General features: G+C 41.0%; 4 protein-coding genes across 5 annotated transcripts in view; 1 reads left to right on the top strand and 3 right to left on the bottom strand.

Moving 5' to 3' along the window:
* Positions 1-280: 280 nt before the first annotated feature.
* Positions 281-27466, top strand: part of LOC114907282 — a 111343-nt gene continuing 84157 nt past the window's right edge. Inside the window, exon 1 of the mRNA XM_029242775.1 lies at positions 281-596. Coding sequence (XP_029098608.1) covers positions 293-596 — 304 coding nt within the window. The 5' untranslated portion in view covers positions 281-292. The remainder of the gene's footprint in view (positions 597-27466) is intronic.
* LOC114907298 (histone H2B type 1-L-like) lies at positions 7312-12645 on the bottom strand. Of its 2 annotated transcripts, none has more exons than XM_029242810.1 (2): positions 12561-12645; positions 7312-7847 (listed from the first exon to the last, which is right to left on the bottom strand). In XM_029242810.1, exons 1-2 carry the CDS (start codon positions 12622-12624, stop codon positions 7408-7410), a joined length of 504 nt encoding a protein of 167 aa, XP_029098643.1. In that variant the 5' UTR covers positions 12625-12645; the 3' UTR covers positions 7312-7407. The 2 variants fall into 2 exon arrangements, 1 of the variants encoding a protein (XP_029098643.1); XR_003796713.1 differs by lacking the exon at positions 7312-7847 and adding an exon at positions 10557-10617 and having other exon boundaries at positions 12561-12631.
* On the bottom strand, positions 13639-22599 carry LOC114907319 (histone H2B type 1-M). Its single transcript, XM_029242836.1, has 2 exons — positions 22140-22599; positions 13639-14028 (listed from the first exon to the last, which is right to left on the bottom strand). Exon 1 carries the CDS (start codon positions 22527-22529, stop codon positions 22149-22151), a length of 381 nt encoding a protein of 126 aa, XP_029098669.1. The 5' UTR covers positions 22530-22599; the 3' UTR covers positions 13639-14028; positions 22140-22148.
* On the bottom strand, positions 23637-24395 carry LOC114907291 (histone H1.4). The gene has a single exon (XM_029242802.1). The coding sequence runs from the start codon at positions 24338-24340 to the stop codon at positions 23681-23683; it is 660 nt and encodes a 219-aa protein (XP_029098635.1). The 5' UTR covers positions 24341-24395; the 3' UTR covers positions 23637-23680.

Below are 27466 nucleotides of genomic sequence, written 5' to 3'. Positions count from 1 at the left end.
TATGATCTGTTGCCCCACTTAACGGCTGCCCGTATTGTACGGATGCACAAACACACGTACCCATATATAGGAGCATTTATTAAATCCCGACTCCAGGATCCACTGTCGCTTCAGGAGCCCCTCATAGTTGCCACAGCTCTGAGCAAGGGACAAATAAGCGAAGGGTGGGAACTGAATGTGGTCACCGCCCCTGCTCTTGCAGTTTTCAAACAGGTCCGTCACATTACTATAAAACTCCTAAGTGGCGCTGTGGAGATCACTTCGCTGCGGGTGTGATCGCTGTACTTTCGCGATGTCTGGGCGTGGTAAAGGTGGAAAGGGGCTGGGGAAGGGTGGCGCCAAGCGCCACCGCAAAGTTCTGCGAGATAATATCCAGGGCATCACTAAGCCTGCTATCCGTCGCTTAGCCCGACGCGGTGGCGTCAAGCGTATCTCTGGTCTTATCTACGAGGAGACCCGTGGGGTGTTGAAAGTGTTTCTGGAGAACGTGATCCGGGACGCTGTAACCTACACCGAGCACGCCAAGCGCAAGACTGTCACCGCCATGGACGTGGTCTACGCGCTCAAGCGGCAGGGCCGCACTCTTTATGGCTTTGGTGGCTGAACTCCTGTTGGCCATCTCCCTGAGCCTACTAAAACCAAAGGCCCTTTTCAGGGCCACCTATTCTTTCACTCAAAAGAGTTTTGCGCTTTCTAATATTTTGTTAAGATGTTTAGGTCAAGTACTGTTTACAATCTGTAAATTTAAGTTGATTTTATCTGATTTTTTTTTTGTATGTTTCAGGTAGGTCGCTAAAGCTGGTCCATAACCTCAGGTCGAACTGTATATTCAATGTACTTAGTGTGCTTATAGCTAGGAGACCAACAGGACAGTAAACTGCAGATGACATTTTGCACAACTGTCAGTGAAAAAAGGTGGAGAACATCACAGAAGAGGTAAGAGGTAAACCCTGATGCTAGGAAAATGGAACGTAGACACTTCTGTGGGCTGGAGACATTAAAACAGTCTGCCTTCTTGGATATCACATGATAAATGGTGGAGGAGAAAGGGGGATGATCAATCAACATAAAATACGTTGAAGGCAGTCAAGTTCTACCAGAGAAACAATAAGAGTACTTGGAAATTAACATTGTGAATCAACTATACTTAAGTAAAATAAAAGAGTACTTGGGGTTTCTTGTTTAAAAGTGGAATGGAGACAGGAAAACTTGTCTCTGCTTCTCTGAGCTGTCTTCCCATGTCCAAAGCTACTGGTTTCTCAATCCAAAATAAGCTTTTATTAAGGTTGATATAAATGCTTGATATAAATATACAGGTTTATGTTTACCAACTTATGTTGATTCTTTATCTTGAATATTCTTAGACTTGATTACAAGCACATTTACCTTAAATTATAGATGAGAGTTGCATAACATGTATCCTGACAAAAAGTGCTGGACTGGGCCTTCAAATCCAGGTCTTCCTGAGTCAAATCCCACCTTGTTCTCTACACATCAGGAAATAAGGCAAAATGAGCAGTTCTCAAGTGGGTTACCCATTTCCTTTTCTTACCTACTGTAAACTTTCTACAGTCTCTCAGGATTGTCAGCATGCCACTGTATTCTTTGGTGTCCTCAGAATAAGGTATAGCTGGACAGGTGGCTCCCTAGTGTGAGATAACATTGCTGGCTTGTCCGGGAGCAGACGGGAGTATGTGACTAAGTGCTCTTTTTGGAGTGTAAGTAGAAGACACTCCCAGGCTTTAAAACCTTTCCTCTTCCTGCCAGCTATGAAGGTGCTGATCTTGTTTGACCCAGCAGAGACCATCAGGCTCTAGGGGTGGCAGAACAATGACTTGTAAGGAACAAGAGTTCCTGATTGATCAGGAGGGGCAGAGCTGCCTCACAGAGCTGGGCTAATCATAGTGTATCTGTTCCATGAACAAGACTGTCTTTAAGCCAACTTATCTTTGAGTCTCTGTTACAGCAACTTAACTTTATCATACCAAATACGGTTTTCTCAACTTATTTACCAGTATGACTGTCCTTCCATTGGCCAGAAAGCTCTTTCAAAGAAAGCTAATGCCAAGTGAGCCTCTCTCCTTGACATCTCTTCCACTGTGTTCCATGCTAGACAGAACACAGAATAGGGGCTCATTACATGTTAGAGACGGGTGGGCGGGCTATCCATATGTCTTAAGCAGTTGTAATCTGGATATTTCAGAGTACTGTTTCCCCGAGGAGAGTAGTTCTTAACAACATGTGGATCAGAAGCTCCTTTGAGAAACTGGTAAAAAGTACACATATTGGACATAGATAGATATTTCATGGGGCTCATAAAAGGAATTCCCAGAGCTCCATGGATTCCTGTCAACAGCTTGGAGTCTAGGATTTTAGAGTCTGAGGTGTAAAGATCCAAAATTTAAGGCTAGAGAGGAAAGGACAGACAAAATGCATAAAGAACACATTGAAAAAGAGTAAATTTGTCACCATTTATTCACTATGTACAATAGCCCTATATATTCTCGAGAAGTTAGATCAGGTCTTAACACTTCATAACTCAGAATGCAAGATAGCCCATTTGGAAAAATTTTGATTCTCAGAGGCCTGAAGGCCCAAAATGACTGTATCTCATGAGATTTAAAAGTAAATTAAAACAGTGGGGTGTTTATTTTTTAGCCTGATTAAGGAGGAAGTCCATGAATTTCTTCTTAAGGCCCATTGAGCTTGTCTTCCATTGCTAGTCTTGATAAATATATTCAACAGGGTCTATGTCATTGAATAAATCATTTATTAAGTTTACAAGAAACATTCCCAATACCCCTTTTCAGAGATAAAAAGAAGCTGGAAAGCTTGTACAGAGGGATGCTTATTCTTTGTCTCTGTGTCTTAACCAGCCGCCCTATGCCTCTGTTTCCTCATAAATGGAGATAACAGTAGTTCCTATCTTACATGTTTGGGGGTGAATAACATTAAATATTTGTTAAGCATTTTGGCCAGTGCATGGCACATGGTTAATGCTCCATGTTTGGGCTATTATTATTGCTATTATAAGCATTCTTATTTCTCATGACATTTCTCAGAGGTCCAGAGAAAAAGAAAGTGGCATTTTGAACCATGAAGACATACACTTGAAGTCTTGAATTACCATTTTCTATCTTTGTGGTCTGTGGTAAATTACTAACCACTGTTCCCTTATCTGTAATGTAGGCGTGAGGACTGTAATGTTTCGTGAGGACTGAGTGAAAACATAGGATTATGTGTTTATGCATATGTTTAACAAATATAGTTTACATATATTCTTAAGAAGTTGCAAGTGCATTAATGGAAGTTCTTTTGGATGTAAACATAAAAAAAAAACAATTCCAGATTATTTAAACAAAAAAAAATTCTCTTGAAAGTTAAGTTTGCTGACCACACTTAAGCAATTAGTGAATACTCGGTCCTATCTTTTTCTTCAGTTCCTTTTCCTAATTTCTAGGAAAACAAATCTGATTGATCCAGCTGGGCAGATGCCTGCATCGATCAAATATGATGGCCCAAGACAGAGGGTAAAAACATAATGGCCACACATGGCGCTCAGCCCTGAGTGGAGCTGTTCCTAGGAAAGAAGTAATAATTGAGTACTGAAGTTGTCCCAGATGGTGTCTGGGCCGCCCTTCAGTCCCATAACCCGAGTTCCCAGGGATCTCTATTAACTATATCCAAAGCTCATGTTTGTTCTTAGCCTTCTAGACATCACACCAACTTGGTCATGTCCTCCTTGGTGAAATACATTATTTTCTTGACTTTTTTGACTCCGCTCTCCTGATTTTCTCCGAAACTCACTTGTCACTCTTTAGAATCTTTTGCTGTCTCTTTTTCTCTAAAGTTTGGAATGCCTCCAGGATAAACTCACTTCTTTATTCTTCATCCATGGGTAATCTCCAGTCTCATGCCATGCTGACATTAAAATATCTATTTCCAAAATTTTCAAAAATTTCTATGTCCAGTCCCCATTTGCCTTTGAATTCCAAACTCACATATACAACTACTCACTTGATATCTACAATGGAGTTGCTAAGGGGATTTAAAAATTGTCATGTTCCAGTCTCAGAAAACTCATCCTCTCCTAGAATTCTTGATTATCCAAGAACTTTATTAGCACTGCAGGGCAGTAGATAAGCACAGAACCTCTGGAGCCACACTGCCTTGGGTCTAACACCAGCCCCACACTTTGCTCAATTAAAAGGAGAGAAAAGTTGCATCTAGATAATGTGTATGTTGAGCAGATGAAGTGAGTTTATGTTTCTAAAGAGCTTGGCATAGTTTCCTAAACATATAAAGGGCTCAACAAATGTTAGCTACTTGATTCTTCACCCATAAAACCTAACTCTTCAATAAATCCTTTTGACTTTCTCCTCCTAAATCTAATAATTTCACCAGAATTATTGCAATAAGCTTTCAATTTTATTCCCTGCTTCTTTCTACTTTTAATCCCATAAAATTCATTCTCCCCATAGTGGCTAGAGTTATTAAAAATTCTAAGAGTTTCCCATGACACAATAAGAATCTGGGTGCCTTCTTTTGGCCTATAAGGTCCAACATATTCAAGTACCTGTTTAATCCCCAGCCTCATTTTTACCCCTTTACCTTACTAATCTCCTAGCATACAGACTTTATATTCCTTGAGCACAAACTCCTCCCTGCCTTGGCCTGGAACTTTTATTCCCTGGGTTGTGGGTTCCCTTATCTAAAGCATCACGTAGTTACTATCACAGCACGTGGTTTTATTTCAAATAATTTCACAGGCCTCAGAACTTCTATTTGAAATATCTTGCTGAGTTATCAACGTGTTGATTATCTCTCTCCTCCCATTTGGATATCAGCCCCAGAAGATCAGCCTGTCTCACCGCTGTAACTAAGGCCTCTCACAGAGGAAATCCAATCAATATTTGACAAAATACTGAATGGAATCGCTTCTCTACTGCCATTAGAGACACCTTCCTAACACTGGAGCCAATTATGTCAGTCCCTGCTCAGAAGCTTTCTATAAATTTTTGTCATCTCCAAAATAAATTTAAACTTCATTGTTTGACATCTACACCCTTCACCTTCTTCTATCATACACTTATCTTTGCCACCAGGAATCTCATGTGGGCAGGGGCTTTGGTAGCTTGTTCTTCGCCATATATTAGATGTTCTCAAAGCCTCCTACCAAATAAGCAGCACTGTATCTGCTGGGCACTTTTTAGTATGCCGAGTTCTCAGATCTCCCCCAGAGCTAATGAAACAGAAACTTGGGAATGGGACCAGCAATCTGGCCTTTGACAAGCCCTCTGGGTGATTCTGATGCACACTCAAGTGCTTTATGTCCTCAGTACCTAATTTAGTGCTTGGCAGTTGAATATGAATGAACTTGGTGGATGCTCCTTCTGTCTGTCTAGAAGGCCCTTACATCAGGCAGTGCAAGTGCCTTGCCAAAAGTCATTTGCCCTCTTCCTTTCTAATATAGACTCAATTTTGTTGAGGTGTCCCTTTCCTCCCTGCCTTGTGCTCCAGGGAAGGCAGAGTCCCTCTCTTAGCCTCAGGAATGGGGTTCTGATTCAACGACATCAATCCTAAGGGTCCCATGTCCCCTTAGTAATGATTAATTTGGGGGGCTGGGTATACATCCAGTTGTTTGTGACTGTGAGAGCCTTTAACAATGGAGGCCAGCTTCCCCAAGGATATAATAATGATTAAGCTGAAATTGAAGTTGTTGATCAATAAATGTGTGTGTGCTGGGGATGGATGTGGAATCAGGGGCATTTCAGACAGAGAAAAACAGCAAAGCCCTGGAAAAAAAAACAAACAACCAAAAAACAATGAAGAAACACAAAACAAAAGGGAGAAAAAGAATCCTCTGAGGTTGGGTTGGAGAGTTAGGTGAGGGCCAGACTTTTCAGGGCTTGGGGCCATAGCACAGATTTTTGATTTTTGTGAGGTGGGTGATTATCCAAAGGCTGTGAGCAGGTAAAAAACAAAAAGCCCTCACGGTGACTCTGGAATGGAAACTAAATACCCTATGAACAGAGGAGTTTCAGAATTACCTCAGACTAAAGTCAAGGTGATCAGAAACAGTCGAATCGTAATTCAGTAACCTGAAAATAAAGACTTGTTTGTATCTTCGTGCTTATTTTATTATTTACCTTTTTGAGACAATAAAATGGAGACCAGATAGACTGGCCCTGGAGGCTGGCTACGAGTGTTTCTCAAGGACACTGATAGCAATGCTTGGGTGGATTTGGCATTTCCATTTATGGGTGAAGTGCCCTCAACTGAACCTTTTTCACCTGACTTCCTGAAGGACACCTCTACCTTGCAGTTTCCGGAGAAATGAGGGAAGAGCCCTGCTCTTTATTTCCCGGGGTTTAATCTCTTGGGCACTATGCGATCACAAACCGTAGGCTTCCAAATCTTAGTGTTCAGCTCACAACATTAAAAAGCATCTCTACTTCCACAGTTCTTCCTCTCTGCGTTCTGAGCCGACCCTGGGTCCCTCTCTTCTTCCTTGCCAGGATCCCTCCACAGTTTCTGAACCGAGCAGAGGGAGGAGATATGGAGGCAGGATAGGGCGATGGGCTCAGAAGGGAGCTCACCAGGGACAGAAAAGGACAGATTGGAGGCGGCAGAGCCAATCTTTATATTATGTGGCTACTCTAGTGAGAAGACAGGCGGCTGAATACAGAATTCTGTGAATTTTACAGGTCTAGTTTGTAAAACGAGTCAGGAGAGTGGGGAGAAGACTGCATTCTTCAAACAAAAATCTAATGACCAGGAAAGAGATAAAAGAAAATAAAAAGTTTGTAACTATTTTCCCCTTACTGGAGAGCTGCAGCCACCCAACATAATATGCTTGTAAAGAATCTTAGATAAAATGTTCAGCCAGGACTTGAAAGCCCTAGGCAAAGGGCTGGGGGTGAGGGAGTGTGAGGAAAAGGAATTAGATCCACACAAATGAACCTAGGCGGAAGACCCTCCAAAGTCATACTAAGAAAGTTCCGGTTTTAGACGGTGGGATTTTCAAACATAACTGTGGTCTCCTGGACGTTACAGCCTGACGCTTTACATAAAACCAAGACCAGAGCTTCACAAAGCACCGATTCCAGCCCAGAGAGCACCCTGTACAAATTTTATAAAGGTGACCTAGAGCTCCAAGGATTGGGGTTAGCACTAAGTGGTTTCAGTGCACGTTCGCTTTAGCCGTTGGGAACCCTCGTACGCGGAACAGTTGTCAGAAACCATATACAGTAGATTTGCCACCCGAGGATCTCTTGCTTTTTAAGTACTTTGCTAAGCGTTACCCCTGACACTAATTTAAATCCCAGAGTTCACGAAACCGCACAAGCTAGTGCGCAGCTCTGATTGTGAAAACGTGAAATGGCTCTGAAAAGTGGCTATAAACATTTACTTGGAGCTGGTATACTTGGTGACAGCCTTGGTACCCCCGGACACACCGTGCTTGGCCAGCTCTCCGGGCAGCAGCAGGCGCACGGCCGTCTGGATCTCTCTGGAAGTGATGGTCGAGCGCTTGTTGTAATGCGCCAGGCGCGACGCTTCTCCCGCGATGCGCTCCAAGATGTCACTGACGAACGAGTTCATGATACCCATGGCCTTGCACCAGATGCCGGGGTCCGGGTGGCCCTGATTCAGCACCTTGTACACGTACACGGAGTAGCTCTCCTTACGGCTACACTTGTGCTTCTTCCCATCTCTTTCCTGGGCCTTGGTCACCGCCTTCTTGGAGCCCTTCTTTGGGGCCAGAGACTTCACTAGTTCAGGCATTGTACCGTCGATGTCTTCTGAAAGAACAGAAAACGGTGTCCGTTCCACCGGATCCTGCTTATCTGTAGACAACGTTATGCAAATGAAGACTTAGTTACGCAATTGCTGATTCGTTCGTCTTGAGGTCTGCACGCAAATAAATCATTCCAGATATACTGTCTCACTGGTCATATCCTGAGACAGTTTTCCAGCAATCAGGCCACCTTCTTTAATCTAGTTAACCTATTTTATAATGAGTTCTGATTCGTTTATAACAATTCAGATTAGTTTGTTAATTTTAAAAACTAGAAGTAACTCTCTCCAGTGTTTTGAAATATCAAGGAGGCAAAGCTCGTGGCACGGTTAGTCTCTGATTTGCAAGGCCCGTTTACGTAAGCTCCTGGAAAAGCTGTATCTTTACATTTGAATCCAGTGAGAGGGAAAGGAAGAACTGAGAAAAAATAGGCGGTGATCCAGACAATTCCGAGTACAGTGTTTCCCACTGTACAGAAAATGCAGAAATACAGCGTAAAAACAAAGGGCAGGGAAATAAAATTACATCACTTGAAGGGAGATAAGAAAGAAAAGAATTTCGTAGCCTATATGGCTATAAACCTTCGAATTGGAAAGGAGCAAATCACATCCAGTTTAGCCACAAAGGAGGGTCAGAAATAGTTCTTCAGTCTAACTAGTGAAATGATAAAACAAACAAAAACCCCAAAAACTTACTAAAAATTAAGAATCCGGTGTTTAACACATTTATTTTAAATTTATTATTATTATTACCATCACCATCATCATCTTCGTCTGAAACCGGCTTCTTAGTTAGTTCTTTCAGTACCATCTTTCCTTTCTGCAGAGAGGTGTCCTCCCTGAATTTGACATTTTTTCCTGACATTCCTCAGGCTCCCCAACCTTCCGCCCCCCCGCCCCCCCCCCCGCCCCTACCGTGTTTCGGTGAAAGCTTCCTGAAATTAGTAACCTAGGTTCATAGCGCCTCCTAGTGACTTGTGAAGGCAAACATAAACCACTTCAGGAAGGAAGCTTCGTGAACCCAAGTTCTCTAGATATACTGTACAGAGATTGATTGTGATTTATTTATTCAGTAATTATTTAGCATCTGTTACGTGCCAGGCATTCTACCAGGAACTTGGAATGTCCAAATATAAGCTTATAGTAAATGTTGTCAAATCAAAGAGGAAAACAGACACTGTGGAGGGTCAGGCATCCAAACAAAGAAGAGCCTTAGATTGCCTCTCTTTCCCTCGGGCAGTGAATTTCAGATACTGAAATTACCAGAGACTATAAAATAACTATTTACTGGAAGTTTGAAGAAATAAAAATGTAATAATACAATCAAGGAACAAGGGACCATCAAAACCAGGCTAAATTAAAAAAAATAATAAAATAGAACTAGAAATAAAAAAGAGCGATATTTCATAATGATAAAATAAAAATCCACTGATAAGATGTAACATTCAGGACCTTATATGCACCTGACCACACAACCACTAACTATATAAGCAACAACTGGAAGAATTAGCAAGAGAACTTCAAGTTTACAGCTGTAGGGCAAGCTTTCCTATACTACTCTTATAAATTCACATAACAAGCAAAGAAAAACAGGTATGGTTATAGAAGATTTGGACAACACAATGAACAAACTTGATCTATCTGTGATTCCTGCACTTAACACAAAGAGATTGTCCAATTTTTAAAAGCACACATTTAATAATTTCAAAAATTCAACACCGAGTTTAGAAAAAGTCACAATGGATACAAAAAAAACAGTTTCATATATACGGCACTCTTTTATCAGCTAATTAAAGAGCAATAGAAAATATATTTTTAAGGTAGTAAAAATAAAACAATCTTCCCATATGCTTGGAAACTAAAAGTGCACTTCTAAATACCATGGATTAGAATATCATCAGGGAAATTATGTAATATTATGAGATAAATAAGAATGAGAATAATACATATAAAATTTGTTGGATGTATCTGAAGCTGTACTAAAAGGGAAATATATAATATTATATACATATATTAAGGAACAAGAAACACTAAAGATATGCAAACCAGATGTTCAACAAAAAAAGCTAAAAAAAGAACAGGAAAATAAATCAAAGTAGAAAGAATCAGCCTTAGAATTCTTAGAATGTGTTGTACTGTTGTGAATGATGTTCTATTTCAATTCCAGATAGGTCATTGCTAATATATAGAAAGGTCATGAATTTTTATGTGGTGCACATATTTACTAACCCTCTTGAGCTCTTATTAGATCTCATTGTTTATAGATTCTCATGGATTTTCATGTTGACATATTATTTTAAATATGTCAACCCTGACCTGAAATTTAAAAAAAAAAAATTAAAGAAAAAAATGGAGATAATCCATAAACCACAAGCTTGTTCTTTGAAAAACCTTACAACAATAGACAAACATCTAGAAAAACTAATGAGGAAAAAAGAGAGTGTGTGTGTGAATAAATCATAGGAATAGAAAAGGGAAAGTAGCTACCAAAAAAGAGATATAAAGAACCACAAGAATGCTATGAATAACTTTTACAAAAAATTAAACTTAACAGAAAAGGATAATTTTCAAGAAAAAAATTAAGTAACGGGTTGAATAAACAAGTTATGATTATGGAAATATGACAGGCAGTTAAAAAAAACTCTCCTGTACTCTTCAATCTAAATGATATCAAGCATAACTGGGTTTTACAGGTATTAATGAATTTAAATAATTGATAATCCCTATTTTACAGAAGCCATTTCAATAGAAAAATAGCTCTCCTTTTTTTTCTTTTGCAATTGTGTACACTTACCTAAACTGGACAGGAACAACACAGACCTAAAACAAAGGGAGAAAGGAAGAGAGAGACAAGAGAAAATTATAGTCTCACTTTACTCATGAAATTCATTTTTTTTTTAAAAAAGCTCTATTTGAAATGCAAGCAAATGGAAACCAAGAGACCATATTATTAAAAAAAATATTATATCTTATAGGGTTTATTCCAAGGATGGAGGAAAAGTTTAACATCAAATCTGCCACTGTAAGAAATTAATAGAGAAAAACTGTTATCATTTGCATAGATACTGGGAAAATATTTGTTAGAATATGACACTCTGCCTTTATAAACATTTTTACCAAACTAGAAGAATAAGGAGTAGCTACTTACTTCATAAGGAGTAGCTACAGTGAGCACAACATTTAATAGTGTAATTTTAGAATGATTCCCAAAGAGTCAAAAGAAAGACAAAAGTTTGGTGGTACTACTCCTATTCAATATGGCACCAAGGGTCTGGCCAATACCATGAGACAAGTACAAGTAAGAAGGGTAAGGATGCAACAAGAAAAGATGTTATCTTTATTGTCTGACAATAATATGTCATTGTAAAAATTCATGAAAATCTATGAACAAACAATTAGACCTTACAGAGCTTAAGAGCGTTGGTTGCTACATGAGCACCACATAAAAATTCATGGCCTTTCTGGAACTGAAACAGAAAAACCAGAAATCATTTACAACAGAACAACACTTTCTAAGGGTTCTAAGTCCAGGAAAAAATATTCCACATCTGTATGAATAAAACTATGAAATGCGATTTGAGGATACAAAACAAGATTCACTCAAATTAAGAGATATACACTACACTATGTTTGTTTTGTGATGACTCAATATGCTAAAATGTTCATAAACTCAAAAATAAGCTAAAAATTCAATGTTATGCCACAAAACAGCACTGTATTTTTGGTAAAGCACTGTAAAATTCGTGTTAATGAGCAAAAATAGTGAAGATGATTCTCCGAAACAAAATAAAACAAATGAAAAAGAAAAGAAAGAAAAAAGAAACAGTGGGGCAGGGAACCTAAGAGAGGCTAGGATCATCAGACCTTGAGCTGTCAGAAACTATATTAAGCATTTGTTCAAATCTTTGTAGGCAAAGGCAAGAAGAGGGCTCAAAGTAGCCTGGCTAGTTTGCTTTAAATTTTACCTGCTATGATTGATTCGGATTGCTTAGAGTTACCAAGAGATAATGTCTCTAGTGCAATGGTTTAGAGCAGGGACCCTGGAGCTAAGCTGCTTGGGTCAGAATCCCCTTTGCCATTTATTAATTAGATGACATTGGATAAATTATTTTAAGCTCTAAGTGACTCAGTCTATCTGGGTAAAATTGGGATAACAATAGTTCATAGGTGTGTTACGAGTATTAAAGGAGTGAACATCTGGAAAGCACTTGAAAATGTGTCTAGGTGTATGCCAAAAGAAAAAAAATTTTTAAGTAAATAACTGGGAGATGGTTGTGTGCAAACTGCACCCAGGGCTGCATTATGTTTTGCGGGCCCTATGCACTTTTGCCTTCCTGGGCCCTCTCCTCCGTAAAAATTATAAGAAAAATAATAACATTATTAAAATTATATAAACACTAAAATATTAGTATTACACAGAACGTTTTCATCGACCTAAAAGTTCATTTTTAATTCTGACTTTAGAAGAAATTAAAATATTTTCGTGAGCCTCTAAAAGTACTGTGGGCCGTAGGGTCTGTGTCTACCGTAGCCTAATAAATGTAGGCCCCTCGTGCATCTCAAGATGAAATTTAAAACATATATTCAAGTGGGAAGTAATAATAATTCACACACACATACATATACACGCACTTAATCCTCACACAAAGTGCCCTAGAAATGTGTTGATAATAAATAGGGGTGGTGCAAGGAAGGTGTCCTGGGGATTAGTTATGAGGGAAAGCGTCAGCTCAGAAAAAGTCGAGAGAGGAGAAAAAAACTACCGGAGGGCTGCTGCCCTGTTTCTCGGTCTTCAAACTGCTCGGTTCCCCGTTTTAATCTGCGCATGTCCTCATGGACTGTTGGGACTCTCCAGTATCCAGCGGCGAAAAGCTGGGTTGGCAAAGCCTGCGCATCAGCAGGTGGCTGCCACGCGAAATCTCGCGCGCGTAAGCGGCTGGCGGAAGCCTGCAGCTTACTGGAGACCCCCGGGGCGGCGGGGAGGTGGGGGGAGCCGAAGTGACGTAACGTGGCGTATGCGTAACGTGGAGCTCTGGGAGAAGCCGCGGAACGTGAGGTTGGGTGAGACGATCCAATGAGGGAGCCGGCGTGGAGCGGCGAGGCGGGACGGCCCTTGGACAGACCCTGCGTGGGTGGGCGTGGCTACGGGCGGGAGCCGACAGAGGCCGGGCGTGGAACGCAACGTTATTCTTTCCACCCTTGCGTGGCTGTACCGGAAGGAGGTGCCAATTTTCAGGACTTGACACTTCCAGTTTAAACCTCAAGGTGATTTTTCAGTTTTGTGCGGCTGTTTGATAGTATCATTTCAGGGACATCCCAAGTCGTAATTTAAAGCACAGTTCTCTAGGTGTGATCCCCGACCAGCAGCATCAGCACCACCTTGATAATTTAGAAATGCAAATTACTGGATCCTACTCCAGGTCTAGTGAAACAGAAACTGTGAGGTGGGGCCCAGCAATCTGTTTTTAAAAATCCCTCAAGGGAATTCCCTGGCAGTCCAATGGTTAGAGCTTCGAGCTTTCACTGACGAGGGCGCGCGTTCAGTCCCTTGGGGAACTAAGATCCCGCAAGCCGCGAGGCGCGGCCAAAAAAAAAAGAAAAAAAATCCTTCAGGTGAGAAGTAATGTGTTCCCCTTAATTCAGATGTTGAAGGTGACCTCTTAAATGTCAGCTTAGCTAAGCTAAGTTTTTACCTTCGAGATCGTTAACAAAGCCAAAACAGTTCTTAGGTCTTACCCACTCAGAACTTAATGCCAGAAAATAAACTGAAATATAAATAAATTGTCTGTCCAGAAAGGGAAGATCTTAGGAGAAGAATTTGAATCAACAATGAAAGCGGAATTTCAATTATCCATAGAGTTTATTAAATATAGCGTCTCATTTACAAATGTTTTGCTATCCTTTCAGACTTCCCCCAGCAAAGGTAGTCCACGGTAAATAATGAGTTCCCAGTAATTACGCCTGTAACAGAAGTAAATTCTGTTTTTATAATGTAAATAAAAATAAAATGAAAAAGCTAAAACACCTTGTTTAGGCTCTTCCACTCGGGTAGTGATCTCCTTTTGATAAGTCAGTGTGCAGCAAATCAGGATGGGTAGGATTTTGGTGGGATATACACACTAATCTATCATCTCAGGCAGGTCAGACATCATACTTCATAACTTCTACGGCCAGATTCTCATTTTCAGTTACTGTTTGCATTCATTTCTTCTCTGCACTCATATCTCTCCCCTGATTGAAGAAATAAAAAAGGTTTATATATTAGGTGCCATTTTGCCATCAACATTAATATCTGCTATACAAAGAAGAGGGTTCTGTTTACATACGCTTGTATAATGTGCTATGAGGAATCTCTGCTCCAGTGTTACCTACACTTTAGTCATTATTAGCATCAACAGGTAATGACTCAAACCATGCTCAGTCAAGAGATATTTCTCAATAATGTAATCTTTGTTTCAAATCTCCCAACTACTCTTACTGGGGTGGAATTCAAATAGTTCAAAAGCTTATATTCTCTCCCTTTAGTTTTTGACCTGAAGAGAATTAGTCACTCTGATTTTCATTTAATTCAGAGATTAAGGAAAATATAACAATTGCTAACAACTGCTAAGTGCTTATGAAATGACTATAACTGTTTTAAGAGCTTTACACAAATTATCTCAATCCTTAATATAACTCTAAGAAGTAATGCATTATTATTATTCTCCTTGTATAGATGAAGAAAGTGAGCCCCAGAAGAGTCACTCATTCAACTGAACCATTTCAACAAACAGATCTGGCCTCTATTCCTGTTGTTGCAGACGTATGTGTATTTTAATTAATTAATTAATTATGTCGTGCTGCAAATGGTTACTGAGAGCCTACCGTGTCTGAAACAGTCAAGGCATTAGGGAGTCAGTAGCAAAAAAGACTAACCCTGCTCCAATGAGCTTACAATCTTGAGAATGGGGAGGGGAAACAAATAATAAACAAACTTATGTCAATAAGTACTAAGTATAACAAAGAAGAATGAATGGAGAAAAGTAAAAAATGGGATAGGGAGGTACCATTTTACATCTGCTGGTCAGAGAAAGTCTCCCAGATATGATACCATTTTAATTAATCCACTCAACCTAAAACCCAAGAAATGTGGAGAATATTTCAGTTATGTAACAGGTATTATACCCAGCTGAAACACATGACTAAGCCTGTCCACCCACTGCCTCTCTCCTATCACAGTCTTTTATAGACTTCTCTTTGGTCGCTAGGCCCTTTCCCTCCTTTTTGTAGTAGTTTGCTTCTTCCATTCTTTTTCTGACTCCTCATTTTCTCTCACCTTTCTTCTTTTACCCATGCTCCTCCTCCTTCTTTCCTAAAAAACATAGCTATAATTTGGCTGTGATATTGTTTTGTATTTAAGAAATACAGCTTAACATTCACTGTTAAAACTTTTAAACAAAATTCTAAAGCATGACTCCTTTAGTTTTCTACAATTCCTGTTCCCTGTGCATGATGGCAAATTTCATGGTTTATGAAAGGAAGAGCCACTCAAATGCTGCTTTTCATGTAAAGGAGCCTTTTCTTCTGTTTAGCACTAAATGCCCATGCCACCAACATGAAACTTTCCCCAAACTTTTCCCAAAGTTGAACTCTACCTCTCCTAAGTCTTCCTTTCCTGCAGCTAGGGTTTGGAGGGAAGTTGGGAGTATAAATCGAGAAGACTGCTGAAGTTGTTCATCTGAATAAAGTACAAAAATTAGTCTTCCAAAAGAAATCTCCTTATAATTTCTGGGTTCACAGTTGATCTAAGTATGCAGAAATATGTGACAGAACAATCATAAAAAGCAAATAGTTGTAGAACTCAAGTTACAGTCGATAGATATCTAATTCAAAATTGTAAAAATATAGTTTTTCTTATGACTTTGTTCAGAATTAACCTTCTCCAAGGAGGTATGGCCTTTGCCCTTTGATGGAATGTGATCTGTAGGCCCTTGGAATGTCCTGCATGATGAGAATTATCTTTGTTTACCAGGAGGCATTGAGCTACACTGGATAGTGTAATAGGATCATTTATGTTGGGTGCTTTGGGCCATGCCATATCTGTACTAGGTCCAGAGGAACTGGATACTAAAGATCCAGTCTGGACACCAAGGCTTGGGTGAGTTTCCCTAGTTGGCGATACATATTGTGTTGTCACACATTGTTGCAGGAAGGTGTTGTAAACACTCCATGACTCCACTGGGAAAGGGTTACCGGAAGCTCTGAGTTTGGAACCCTCCTAGATTCTGCTCCATGTGTCTCTTCCCTTTGCTGATTTTGCTTTGTGTTCTTTTGCTATAATAAACCCTAACCTTGAGTATAATAGCTTTTAGTGAATTCTGTGAGTCCTTCTAATAAATTATCTAATCTGAGGGTAATTTTGGAGAGACCTCTGACCCCTGAAGTTGGTGTCAGATGTGTGAGTTCAGCCTTATGGACTGTTCTTAGCTCTGCACTATGTCAAAATGGTATTGTTATTATTTTATATGCAGTTTTTATGTTTTTAATATTTATTTGGTTATACCAGGTCTTAGTTGCGGCAGGTGGGCTTCTTAGTTGTGACTTGCTGGCTCCTTAGTTGCGGATGCATGTGGGACCTAGTTCCCTGACCAGAGATCGAACCCAGTCCCCCTGCATTGGGAGCGTGGAGCCTTATCCACTGCACCACCAGGGAAGCCCCACAATGGTATTAATATTACTATATTTTTTTATCACTCAAAAATTGGGATGATTTTTTTTGCCTTAATTTAATGAATTTGGTAGTTCCCACATGAGCCTAAGTCTATTCACCTAACTGCAGACTTCCAAAGAGTGATAAACACTTGTTGGGCCTTAGTGAAAGATAAAGGGAAATGAAAGCAGTTAACTGTAAGCTTCCTTGACGATCTTACAAAACTGAGGGCTCCTGGAAGTCAAGGACAACCTTATTTCTCTTTGTGTCTCCAGTGCCCATGCCAGTGACTAGCCCAGACACATTCAATGACTATCTCTTAAATAAATTGATTTATAAATAAATATGCTAACTACTGCCATGGCACAATTTGCTAGGACATTTTGACACACATCAAGAATCTCCTTATAGGGCTTCCCTGGTGGTGCAGTGGTTGAGAGTCCGCCTGCCGATGCAGGGGACGCGGGTTCGTGCCCCGGTCCGGGAGGATCCCACATGACGCGGAGCGGCTAGGTCCGTGAGCCATGGCCGCTGGGCCTACGCGTCCGGAGCCTGTGCTCCGCAACGGGAGAGGCCACAACAGTGAGAGGCCCGTGTACCACAAAAAAAAAAAAAAAAAAAGAATCTCCTTATAAACCTTCATAACTGAATTCTTCACTTTAGTTTCTTCTTTTATGGAGTTTCTGCTAACTCTTAATCTGTTACCTTACACTTCAAACATTGTATTTTTTTTACTCATCATCAATCTTCACTCCTATATTTTAAATAAATTTTTTATGTTACCTTTAATTTCTTGTCAATTTTAAATTTCATTACCATTCTCTATATTATTATTTTCTCCTATTTTCTTTTTTATTTTAATTTATTTATTTTTGGCTGTGTTGGGTCTTCCTTGCCGTGCACGGGCTTCTCATTGCGGTGGCTTCTCCCGCTGCGGAGCACCAGCTCTAAGCGAGCGGGCTTCAGCAGTTGTGGCTTGCGGGCTGTAGAACGCAGACTCAGCAGTTGTGGCGCATGGGCCTAGTTGCTCCTTGGCATGTGGGATCTTCCCGGACCAGGGCTCGAACCCGTGTCCCCTGAACCAGCAGGCAGACTCCCAACCATTGCGCCACCAGGGAAGCCCTATTTTCTCCTATTTTCATATACCACAGTATTTTCTGAAATTTTAATTTTTTACTATATTTATTTTCTTCTTTAATTTGTTTTCTTTTCCAAAAAGACCAAACGTATTAGTTTGTTGGACATTCCAAAATATTCGTGCACCAGAGATTTGCTTTCCTGATTGCAGTTTAGGATTTCTCAGATGAATTAATTCAATTTATTCAATATTTCAAAAAGTACCTGCTGGGCTTCCCTGGTGGCTCAGTGGTTGAGAGTCCGCCTGCCGATGCAAGGTACATGGGTTCGTGCCCCAGTCCACGAGGATCCCACATGCAGCGGAGCGGCTAGGCCCGTGAGCCATGGCCGCTGAGCCTGCGCGTCCGGAGCCTGTGCTCCGCAACGGGAGAGGCCACAAAAGTGAGAGGCCCGCGTAACGCACACACACACACAAAAAAAATACCTGCTATGTGCTGAGATAATGTTTTATTTAACTGCAGAGGCCGCTATTTTGTCCTTTACAATCTCAGAGAAAAGTCCATCAGGACATCATGTGGGAGTTTTATTGACTTTGTCTCTGTGGATAGTGATCTATTATAGTCTAGGTTGCTGGAATTCCTAAAAATCTACCAAGCATAAAGGTATTAAGTTCAGGTGATTTTACAACTTATTTCTATCTAATCTTTAAAGCACAAATACTTTTTACATTCAAGTATTTAAAGCATAAAAAGAATGATGTGGTGGTTTTAAAATATGTCCACAAATTTTTAAAATATCCTTACCTCAAAAGTGGATTCTAATTCCCCTTCTGAATATATGCTAGGTTTAAGTGACTTGCTTCTAAAGAATAGAAAGTGGCAGAAACGTCAGTGTGTGATGTTCAAAACTAGGTCGCAGAAGGCATTCCTGGCACTCTCTTTCTCTATATAATTTCTCTTTCGGTGGGATAACAGCTAACGTGTTTTGAAGCGCCATTTAGCCCTCCAGAGAGGTCCATGTGGCAAGGAGCTGAGTTCCTCCTGCCACAAGCCACCAGGAACTTGTCTGGCATCCAAGATGGCATTCAAGCCATCTTGGAAGGGAATCCTCCAGCTACAGTCTGGAGCCTATGCTCCAGATGACTGCAGCCTATGCTTACATCTTGACTTCAACCTCCTGAGAGACCCTGAGTCATAACCACCCAGCTAAGTCACTTCTGGATTCCTGATCACAGAAACTGAATGAGATAATAAATATCCATTGATTTAAGCTGCTCAGTTTGGGGATAATTTATTATAAAGCAGTAAATAATAAAGGAGAGCCCTACAGTGAAGTTTATGAAGCTACCATAACCTTAAGGACAAAATCTGATGAAGGTAAACCCAAAAGAGAAAATCATACAATGATTTTATATATGAATAGTAGAGATTTTAAAAATCCATGTAAAATATTAAAATTTATCCAGCCATTATTTAAGATAATAATACAACATGACCAAATAAGATTTGTCCTAGGACTGGAAGCATAGATTAACATTAGAAAATCTACATGTACTTTACTGCAAAAGGTTAAAGGAGTAAAAGGACATTATTTCATCAGATGACAAAACTTCATAACTCATTCCTAATAAAAACTCTTAAAAAAGAATTAAAAGGAAACTACATTAGCACAATAAAGACTACTCTCTCTCACACACACGTGCTCACACACACAGGTATTATTATAAATAATGAACTACCAAAGCTATTTCCATGAAAAGGAGAAAAAAGATGGTGACATCTAATAGCATGTCTAATATGAAATAGTTTGTGACTTTAGTTAACACAATAACAAGATAAAAGAGATTAAGAGAAATTGTTATTGGAAAGAATATCAAAGATTTTTATTTGCTAATGACAGTATTATATGCAATGAAAATCAAGATAGTCCATTAAATATGGATTAGCATTAACAGAATTTTTAGCTAGATACAAAATGCATGTAAATAATCAATCACTCAAGTCCTCTCCCCTCAAGAATTTCAAACAGTGCTTTGGTCTGATGCCACGTGTCCACACAGATTAGAAGGCACAACCCTATGAAAATCAGCATTATATTTGTTGTAAGAATGTATATGGCTTAGTTTAGTGTCACACAGTAACCCTTTCTGTTGTATCATTTTTCACTACATTTATTTTTCATTGTATGAGTAATCCATCAATTCTAAAAAACTGTCAGCCATGATCATTTGAATCTCACATCTGCATCATTTTCTGCGTGTCCTGCTACTATGATTAGATGCATGCCAGACAATTTTACTACTAATTCCAGATCTCTTAAACTCACTTTTACATTCGTCTCTTTTCATTTTGGATAATTCCTTGTGATCTGGTTATATAATTCATGAAAATTCTTCAGCTGGGTCCAATTGGCTATTAAAATCATCCAGTAAGCTTTTAATTTCAGTTCTGTTATAATTTTATATGTATATATATAACTTGTTATATATAATTTTATATGTATTATATAAATTTATGTTTATATTATATTTATATATATTATATATAATTATATATATAATTAATTATAGAATAGTAACATTTGTTTCTATAGAAAACAAATAGAAATTCTAGAAATAAATGTATATATATTTCTAGAATTTCTATTTGTTTTTTTCAAATCTATGTGATCATTCTTTGTATTCTCTTAATCCCACACATATTTTTTTTTTTAAGATATTAAAGTTAGGCACTTGAAGTCTGTATCTGTTAATTTGTGCTTTTGTTTTCATTGTCTGTTGCTCTTGGTCATGGTGCCTTATTTCATGGTGTGTTTGGTTAATTTCGGTTGTGAAGCTGCTCATTCATTTTCTTGGATATTTATCTGTGAAGATTTATTGAGGCCTAAAATGAAGCTTATTCTTCCAGAGAGGATTTGTATTTGCTTTTACCAGGTGCTCAGGGGCACCAGACCAGTTTGGGATATCCTTAAATTAAATTCTCAGCCTGGGTGTTTTGAATCCTTGTGGTATTCAAGCTGAAACAAGTAAGTGTGAAGTCTGGCTTGTAGTCCAAATTCTCAGCAGTGGAATCTACTCAGCACCAACGTGCAGGGCAGACTGTTTGCCATCATCTATGGTGAGTGTGTTTGTGTGTTTATTTCTAGTGCATTTTGGTCTGGTGTCTCAGCTTCACTGGGAAAGAGTTCTTATCATGCTCCCCACCATGGCCAGGCGTCACATAACACCCTAAAAAACAAAGCGCAGGTTTGGGTGAAGTCAGCTGTGGTGCTTGGGGTTTCACGTGGGCCAAGCCCTTGGGACCGAGAGTTCCTTAGTTTTGTGGTGGCTCTTCCTTGCTTTTATAAATTAAAAAAAATATTATTCTGGATTTTAATCGTTCATCCAAGTACCCAGCTTGCCATATTATGGAAAATCTATCCCCATAATCCATGAATCCCTGTTTCTTTGGGAGATCGTGAGAACCCTAGAGTTTCTAAATTCATTCCTCCCTCAGCCAACAATACCCTCCACCTAAATTTTTCATCTCAACCAGCACTTCATTCCCAGCCCAGCCTCATCTACCTGGCAATTTTCTCGGTGACCTCTGACCATTGATTCCTCTCCTCCCGGCCACTCCCTCCCAGCCCCTCTGGACCTCTTTTCAGAGATTTATCTTCCCGACAGAATCTATTCCTCAGCAGTGAAAACCTTTACCCCTATCCTACCGGCCAGAAAAGGCTTTCCTTCTCATTCTACTTCCTCTCCGTCCTTGACGCTCTGGGACCTCCGGTAAAGCGGAGAGGGTGCTGAAAAGGGGGCCTCAGGCCTTAATCAGGCGCCTTAACTGATTGAGCACTGTGCTTCCCTCTTGTGACCCAGAGGACTTTAAAGCTGAATGCTGCCCCCAAAGGACTATAAATTAAATATGACTTTCTGGGAAAGAAGATACAGTAGCTGACAGGGTTTGAAGGCTTCCCTTTCCCTTTCCTCGGTGCCTAGGCTCCTCCTCTCCCTCCCCCACCCGCTGCTCAGAGCTTCAAGCAGAAACTGCACCAATTACAAAGCAAGAAAACCAGAAAAACCTGTGTAACATTTCAGTGAAAACTCCCATTTCCTTCAGCATTTTCCCCAGAAATACATGTCTATATGTTTGTTTGTTTTTTAAAAAGGGAAAGAAATAGAAAAGCTCCGAGCAGAATGAAGTCAGAGCATGCGCCTTCGTGCTCTGGGTAAGGGGTCATCGCCAAATTCCGGATCAACCTTAGGATCAACTTGGAGACCTACACACGAAGAGGAAAGCTGCACACTTGAAATGGCATTTTCAGTGCAAATTGGTATCTGGTTATGTGGTATCATGGCTCTATGGAAGTGTACTTGCCCATAGTGAGCGCGCAATTAACGGCACATATTGTTATTTTCTAAGTTCCTCATAAGTATTTTCTACGCGGCTGTATTAGTTAAAGAACAGTAGTGAAGCTTTAAATTTGGCAGGAGACATCCGGAAACAGCCTTTGGAATGAAAGGATTACAACTCATCTGCTGAAAGCATGCGTGGCTCTTAAAAGAGCCTTTGGGGTTAGGTGTAAAGACGCTTACTTGGCAAGTTTACTTGGAGCTGGTGTACTTGGTGACAGCCTTGGTGCCCTCAGACACGGCGTGCTTGGCCAGCTCCCCGGGCAGCAGCAGGCGCACGGCCGTCTGGATCTCTCTAGAAGTGATGGTCGAGCGCTTGTTATAATGCGCCAGGCGCGACGCCTCGCCCGCAATGCGCTCGAAGATGTCGTTGACGAACGAGTTCATGATGCCCATAGCCTTGGACGAGATGCCGGTGTCCGGGTGGACCTGCTTCAGCACCTTATACACGTACACAGAGTAACTCTCCTTGCGACTGCGCTTGCGCTTCTTGCCATCCTTCTTCTGCGCCTTGGTCACCGCCTTCTTGGAGCCCTTCTTCGGGGCCGGAGCGGACTTGGTGGGTTCAGGCATTGTAGCGTTAAAAATTCGAACACTAATGCTAACACCTGGGAAAAGAGGCGCCCCCGCTGAGGCCACATTTACTTATAGATGCGGTATTCAAATTAGGTTAGTAAGATTTCGCTCATGATTGGATTAATTTTATTGTGGCGTCACAAACAGGAATGTAAATGATACTAGCAGGTCTACCTTTTCATTGGCTGTTTAGTTAGTGTGCTTTGACCCAATCAGACGGGCCTAGACTAGACTACCCATAGCTAGTACAAATAGCCTTTTGAAGCACCTGCACGGTGTATTTCACAGCAAGCAGATGAAAGGAAATGACAACACGCTCGCTTTAAGTTAGTAACTGAAAGCAACTTCTCTTTTCCTTTGTATAACTTCGTGCATTGGTTCGGGCCCCGCAACTAGTCACCGTGTCAATGTCCAGCTAGAGCTGGTGGACAAGCTCGTAAACGCATTACCCCGCGCCCTGGGCAGCTAACCAATAAGTAACCACTACCCGCACATAACGTGCTGGGCTGGGTCGCCCTCTTAAAAGTTCACAATTCTTAACCTCTTCGTCCTCTATCAGAAGTCGTGATAATTTTTGTTACTTATTAACCATAATGCTTAAAATACTTGGGAGTATTTTTCCCGCAAACGTGCCAGTTTTGCCTGTCGGCATGCCCTTGTTAAGCAAAGAAAATGTAAGTGGCTCATTAAATGATAAACCATCTTTCGTGCAATGGGGTAAACATTTAAATTTCACTTTAGTGGTCTCCAGACACTTACAGAACGTAGTGCCTGATACAGTGGGGGGAGACTTCCTGCCCCTGAGTTTGTGCTCTCCCTTACCGCGCCCTTTGGGGCGAAGTGGGGACTAACTTTCAACCAGCGGTCTCCACCCTCCGCACACTGGAGTGTAAAACAAGCTTACGCTCAGGCCTGTTCCCTGGCCAGTCTAACCGCACTCTTACCAATTTCCTCAAGGGACTGTCACGTACTGCAGCCGAGGCCATCAAGACACACCCCGGGGAAGGCCGCCCCTCACTTGCAGCCTTTGACTCCTAACCACGCCCCCCTAAAACGTGCCAACAGCTCTTTTCCTGATATCTTTGGGTGGCTCTGAAAAGAGCCTTTGGGTTGTGTCGAGCTTCTAAGCCTTAGGCCAAAGAAACTTTCTATTTCTTCTTGGCTGCCGCCTTCTTTGGCTTGGCTGCCTTAGGTTTGGCGGTCTTTGGTTTAGCCGCCTTGGGCTTCACCGCCTTAGCTTTCGCTGGGCTCTTGGGCGCCTTCTTCGGCTTGGCTGCTTTCGCTTTTTTCGGACTCTTTGCTTTTTTGGCTCCTGCAGCCGCGACAGGCTTCTTCGCCTTCTTTGGGGTCTTCTTGGCGCTCTTCTTGGGGGTGGCCGCCCCCGTCGCCTTCTTGGGCTTCTTAGCCCCTCCTGCGGGCTTCTTGGGCTTGGCCGCGCCCGCCTTCTTGGCTTTGGGCTTAGCCTCCCCGGTGGCCGCCTTCCTGTTCAGCTTGAAAGAACCCGAGGCGCCGGTGCCCTTGGTCTGTACCAGAGTGCCCTTGCTCACCAAGCTCTTGAGACCCAGCTTGATCCGACTGTTATTCTTCTCTACATCGTAGCCCGCGGCCGCCAGCGCCTTCTTGAGCGCAGCCAGAGACACGCCGCTGCGCTCCTTGGAGGCGGCGACAGCCTTGGTGATGAGCTCGGACACCGGGGGCCCAGACGCTTTGCGCTTTGCGGCACCTGCAGCCTTACGGGCCTTCTTTTTCACCGGCGTCTTCTCGGCAGGGACCGGTGCAGCAGGCGCGGCGGGCGCAGTCTCGGACATGTTGAAGGCGATTGTTGGGAAAGCAATTCGAGCCGGAAGCAGAGGCACTGGCCGGGACTCGGGCCGCGCCGCTGCGCCCGCCCGTTTATATAGGGCGGAGCTGCGCCGTGATTGGTGCGCTGTCCAGCCCGCCTCGCTGGCAGCCTCAGAGTGTCCTCTCGGATCCCGAGTTGTGTTTGTTACACCTCAAAAAATGCCAAAAATATCAAAATTCTCTGCACTGAATTGCCCGATTTTTCCCAGAAAATGATCCCCGAAGTCTCAGGCTTCACTCAGGTCTCAAATTATGAGGAAAGCACAAAACCTTATGCCAAAACCCAGCAATATTTCCCGCCGTGCTTGTCAAATTTCAACTCAGAGAAACAAAACTTTCTATTTTCTTCGTAAATTATAAACCGATCTTTAACTGTGGAGTTTTCTGACCTCTCAAATATGATTCTCCAAGTGGTTAGGTTCTTATAGGTCCAAAAAGCATGTAACTGGCATTAGGATTTTTATTACAAATCTGCACTTAAGTGAGGGAAGTAACACAGGCTCCTCTGAGAGTCCTGTCTATTGAGCCGAGGGCATTTGAGTTCATCAAACTGGTTTAGTTTAATGCTAAACAAATTATTGCCCATATGAGGTTAAATGTTGGACCCCTGGGACATCAACGTATGCAGCCATGGTTTTATTTCTTTCTGTTGCGTCTGGGTTTTTAAACAATTCCTTAGGATAATTCTTTTCCTGTCTGCTCCCAGGGGTTGGGGGAGGGGCGGTTGCTTCTCCTCCTCTGGACAACTGCTCCATGAGTTTAGATACCTTGAATTCAGGATATTTGGGAAGGAAAGGGAGTCCAAAACACAGGATACACAGATGGAAAAGGATTAATTTTCAAATAACACGCAGATGTTTTCTATGAAGTCACTGGAAGCGGAGGCGCACTTGGAAGAATTTGTTTGCAGTCTTGGTGAGTTCTTTTGGCATATGCTTCAGGATCAAATAGAAATATACTCTTTAGAATTGGAATTCAAGCGTTGATCATAAGGGGAACTAAATGGAAACTGTAGATTGTAACATATCTTTTCCCTTTACTGGAGAAACCCAGATCCTGTTATCACCGAATAACTGATGAATGACTAGTCCACACAGCAAATATGGCTTCACTCATGAAGATTATGGTCCTATGCTTCCCGGAGCTCCATCAAAAAGAAAATAAGTTCCGTGAAGGATCGAATGACAAGTTCAGATTTCCAGCTCGGAAGCAGAGCTTTGAGGGACCATCCATGTTAAGTTTTTGTCCTCTGAAGACACCCTTTGCAAGGTCTTTGAAAAAGTGGTTTTATTTAGGTAGTACATATTGGCAATCACCAAAGTGTACACGTTGGCCATGAAAACCCAACTAAAGGAATTATTCCTGGAAAATGATCTGGACGGAATTGTCTTTAAAAACTGAAAGCCATGTACTTGAAAGACTTGAAATTTTGGCCAGTGCTATAAGGTGATAGGATACAATTCTGTGGGTGTAGCTGGTTGTAACATGGCATTTGACATCACATTAATTTTTAGTTCCATTCCCCCAATTTTCTTCACACACAACAGACTCTACTACTGAAATAAAAGAATACAGATCTTTGATTCAACATTAATGAAATGTCTCAAAAGAGTCTTGTTTAAATTAACGCTGAATCTGGTATAAAAGACATATAAATTATCAATATTTTTAAAGCCTTAATATGTAAACATTTTCAATGTAATTTGTGCATGCTAGTGAAAAATAAATATGCGCTTTGTCATATATTAAAATAAAAAGGGAGGGGATTAGGCTCCAAAACAGACCAATTGATGGTTACTACAGAAATTGATTTTATGGGCACTTTAATCCCAGGGCAGTGGGGTTATGCTCATTTGCAATGACAAACAAAACCACTCCCCTACGTAGTTGAAATTTGCAGAGCACACTAGAATTTTCTCTCAAATACCTCCCTTTTTTCTATGTATCCCTAACGACTTCTGATTTGGAGGTACTTAAATTCTTCAAATTCTGGGATCTTTTAACTCATCTATGCTCATCTCCTATGTTGCAGTGTGTTTTCTATAAATAAAACTATTTGACAGACTTAAAGAAGACGTAAAGGATCTGCCACTGTTACATCAAGCATTTATTTGAAATAGAAGTAACACTAAAGGCTCTATTTCCCTATTGATCTGTCAGTTATATCAGAACTACCTAGGGTGTTTGTATGTGTGTGTGTGTATATGTGTGTGTTGTACCTGTGCTTTAAATATAGATTCCAAAGTCTTGCCCCAGATAATTCTGAATTCTCCCAAGAAGACTGCTGGTAAGAGGTGCATCCAGGATTCCAGCTCACATCTGTTTGACTTCAAAGCATTTGCTCAGTGTTTTTCAGGCTGCAGGTCTGAACAATCATTAAAGGTTGCAAAATCAATTTTGTAGCACAAGGCCAAAATGTTTCCTTTTTAATGAACTAGAATAGAATACAAAGTATCAGAGCCCAAAGCAGGTAGTTTCAGTTTTCTGCATAGCTTTTTGATTGTGTGCTGGGTGCCACCGTGTAAAATGTATTTCTTACAGTACAATCTCATATGGCCAGAGTGGGAGGAGTCTTCCTCATGCATTTCTTGAACTTTTATAGCCATGAAATATTCTCAAGTGTGTTAGTCGCTAATGATCTACAAAAAGTAATTTCCTATTATTGGCGTTTTTAAGCCTCTAAGAAACCCCAAGTCATAAAAAATGGGGAGCACTCTGCAAACATTTCCATTTTGAACACGATAGCAACTGTGCTAAGAGTAATGATGAGATTTGTGGAAAAGCTGAAGGGAAAGTGAGGCTTATACTTGGTTCCTTTTACTCCAAAATTCTGGGCTCCAGAATCAAGCACTTGATTCTGGACTTTTCTATTTCAGTAGAAAAGTCAAGACAGAGTTTGGGGAAGAGGCGCTTTTTTGCTAAACAAATTAACCCTTCTCCATCTTCCTCATAGCGGGCGTGTTGTATGATCGCAGCCATGGTGACGCTATGAAGACCACCTGTAGATCTCTATCTGTTGGGACAGCCTCCCCTTTGTAGACTCTTTTAAGAGGCACTCTATCTTGGCTTTTGGTGTAGAGCATTTCTGGAAA

The sequence above is a fragment of the Monodon monoceros genome, unplaced genomic scaffold (assembly GCF_005190385.1).
Source record: "Monodon monoceros isolate NGI ecotype Baffin Bay Population unplaced genomic scaffold, NGI_Narwhal_1 Super_Scaffold_3, whole genome shotgun sequence".
In the NCBI taxonomy this organism is placed as follows: Eukaryota; Metazoa; Chordata; class Mammalia; order Artiodactyla; family Monodontidae; genus Monodon; species Monodon monoceros.
Note: the sequence above shows the minus strand (reverse complement) of the source record. Positions and strands in the feature narration are given on the sequence as shown.